Here is a 2872-nt window from a genome sequence, read left to right as displayed (position 1 = left end):
CTTTCTTACACGTGCGTGTTTGTGTATGCGTTTATATTGGGCGAACCCTTCAGCAAACCTGCCTTCCGATAACCCTGGAAGGTAAGACGGCAAATCGGCGCAAATCATCCGCTTGTTCCAGGAGCTGCCAGGTCTGCCCCGAGGGCTATTCACAATGGAAACAAAGGAATGCGCCAAGAGATCGAGTTGACAACCAAAAACAAAAAAAAACAAAAAAAAACGATACCAAATAAGGGGCACTGTCCAAGAAATTCGGTTCTGATCGACACCTTTGTAGTTTGTTTATGTTGTTATACAGCTTTTTCTTGTCGATATCGGAGCAAAGTGCCTGTCCTTCCATTCCAAGAGTCACGCCCGGCCCAGGAGCGTTGGTCTCGAAGGCGTGCCTCAAGACTTTTCTTGGCAGGGGTATAAATACGTTGCACGGACAATCCGGAAGTCATACTTGAACTGTTACCCACACAGCAAGAGATCGAGAATCATGCAGGCTCTGGTAAGTTCTCATATCAAAACCACTGTCCTCGCCTTATCTTCCTCGTATCCAGAGCGCGACAATGCTTGTCGAATGAAGCTATTGTCATCCTACTCGAATCGGCTTAAGAAAAGCAACCTAGATTATTGTGTTGATGCATTAAACATATCATCCAGCTACTGAACTCTCCTGCGATCTCCACAACATCGAGTCATAGTTATGGGAGATCGGTGGCCGAGTGTGTTAATGCAGCGCAGCTGAGAGCATGTGTGGTGAAACTCGCGCTGCAGAATCCAGGGACCCTGAGTTCAGTTTCCACCCCTGCCTGTTTCAATCTGAAAGAGCATCGTACTGGCATGCGGTCGTGTATCACTACTTTTGATGAAAGTTAAAGACCCCAGGCAAGCAGCGGTATTGCATTTGCGAAGTTTTTCCTCTACAGTGGTGACACCAGGCGCCCACTGAGGTTCACCAAATTCCCGTTGTCTAAACGTAGACTCAACGCATTGACTTTACTTTATAAATGCATCACCTAGAAGCCTCAGGCTCTGAACAACTACAGGCGAGATGTATATTCGAAAAAATGTTAGACTCGTCATGACCTTGAAGGAATCAACCAAACCAACCTTAACTGTCACTTTTTTGTGTGTGTGTCAATTCATCGCAGACCGCTGCCCTCTTCCTCGGCCTTGTGGCCTTCGCTGCCGCTGGCTTCATCGGCCACGGTTACGGCCACGGCCACGGACACGGCCACGTCGTCGTCGCTAACTCCGCCGTCACGCATTCTATCACCCCTGCTGCTCATGGCGGATTTGGCCACGGTGGGTGCGGCGGTCACGGCTGCGGCGGTCACGGTGGATACGGTGGCTACGGACACGGAGGTTACGGTCACGGTGGACTCGTTGTCCTCGCGGGCCACGGCGGCTACGGCCACGGCGGCTACGGCCATGGCTTCGGGCATGGCTTCGGTCACGGAGGTCTTCTTCTCGGAGGCTTCGGCTACGGTCATGGACATGGCTACCATGGTTAAATTGTAAGTGCCAATGTTTCATACTGCAAAGTCACTTAATTTCCGTCAGACTTCCGAAACCATTTTGCGAATAGGTCGAACTATAGGGGGCCGCTTTGTTCAGCTTCTTTTCCACGGAGCTGGGAGCTTACCAAACACAAGGCCCATGGACTGGATTCTTTGCGGCACTTTTCTCGATCTAGAGCGGGACACAGATTGAACACAAACGGTGCATCAACGTTCGGCTCCTTCTGCCCAGCACTGCGTAAGAAACACGAACAGACTAGTCACGCCGTTGTTGTCCCCGTGGATTTAATTCTCAACTTAGCCGCCACGGGCGCAACGGTTAGATTTACTTTCCAACTCTGTTTCACAACAAAGAGTTTTAGTAGATCGTTCCGATGGCTCCGGTAATGATACCCGATACCCCGCCACAGTTTTTGCGCATTCTATGTACGTAATTGGCAAAACCGATGGTAGCAAACGCACAAAGGCGACGAGTGCGGTGACCATGCACTTTTTGGAAGTGTTTGAGTGGCTCCATCGGGCCATATAGCGTCGGCTGCGCGCGGACTCGGTGTGGAATAGGGTATACCAAGATTTTTCTCACTCACGCGCGATGGCGTCTCCGTAAATCTATAGCCTCGTAATGGGGGCGTAAAAGGTGGCTACGTGAATGGAGCTTTAGATCATTGCACGCGCTCTGCGTGTTTTCAGATTCATCAATTTGTAGAACCGATCGTGAAATAAAACTTGTTGCGAATCGAAAGAAACAACAAGGCTTAAATGACAGTCAAATAAATCATGTTGTTGGATGTACACTTGCCCAGAAGACCTTGAGTTATCTGGTACAAATCAACAAACTCCATCGTTTCTTTTTTTTTTTTCTTTTTAGGCATTGAAAGGTGTTTTTTGTTATCCTGTGCGGAATTGAAAAAGGTGCACCAAAAAGCCTTATTTCAAAAACACAATTAAATTGGCTTGTAAACTCCCCCCCCCCCCCCCCCCCCCCCCAAAAAAAAAAAAAACAGTGCAATCATCCACAATTCGCTGTGGAAAGTCGTCATTCAGAATAATGTGTCGATAATATTAAAATTGGCGCTTGGGATAATAGTTGCGTGTTAGTTTCTTTCGACAATGAGGCATATCGTCTTTAAAATCGGATATAGTCAGATACACAAAAAGCTAGCAAACAACCTTTAAAGTTAAGTTTCTGATTTTAATCCAGAGCGAAAAGTTAACGTTTAGTGCTATTTCGTGTACGTCTTACTGTTCAGCCAAATTCTCGTGCAACAATCGCGTCCGTATTGTTATTGCACTTTCAGCTACAACTAATCGCATATCTCTTAAATAGTAATCGTTAGCAACATTTAAATGCTTCATTGTTACCA

At 47.3% G+C, this 2872-nt stretch overlaps 1 protein-coding gene across 1 annotated transcript; it reads left to right on the top strand.

Moving 5' to 3' along the window:
- Positions 1 to 481: 481 nt before the first annotated feature.
- Positions 482 to 1439, top strand: LOC121046528 (cold and drought-regulated protein CORA; the record flags this gene model as incomplete). The annotated part of the gene is made up of 2 exons (XM_040500863.2): positions 482 to 493; positions 1140 to 1439. Coding segments are annotated over exons 1-2 (312 nt in total), but the record flags the coding sequence as incomplete, so codon positions are not given.
- Between the last annotated feature and the right edge of the window lie 1433 nt (positions 1440 to 2872).

The sequence above is a fragment of the Ixodes scapularis genome, unplaced genomic scaffold (assembly GCF_016920785.2).
Source record: "Ixodes scapularis isolate PalLabHiFi unplaced genomic scaffold, ASM1692078v2 PGA_scaffold6__148_contigs__length_123643588, whole genome shotgun sequence".
Classification (NCBI taxonomy): domain Eukaryota; kingdom Metazoa; phylum Arthropoda; class Arachnida; order Ixodida; family Ixodidae; genus Ixodes; species Ixodes scapularis.
This window is presented reverse-complemented; position numbering and strand designations above follow the sequence as displayed.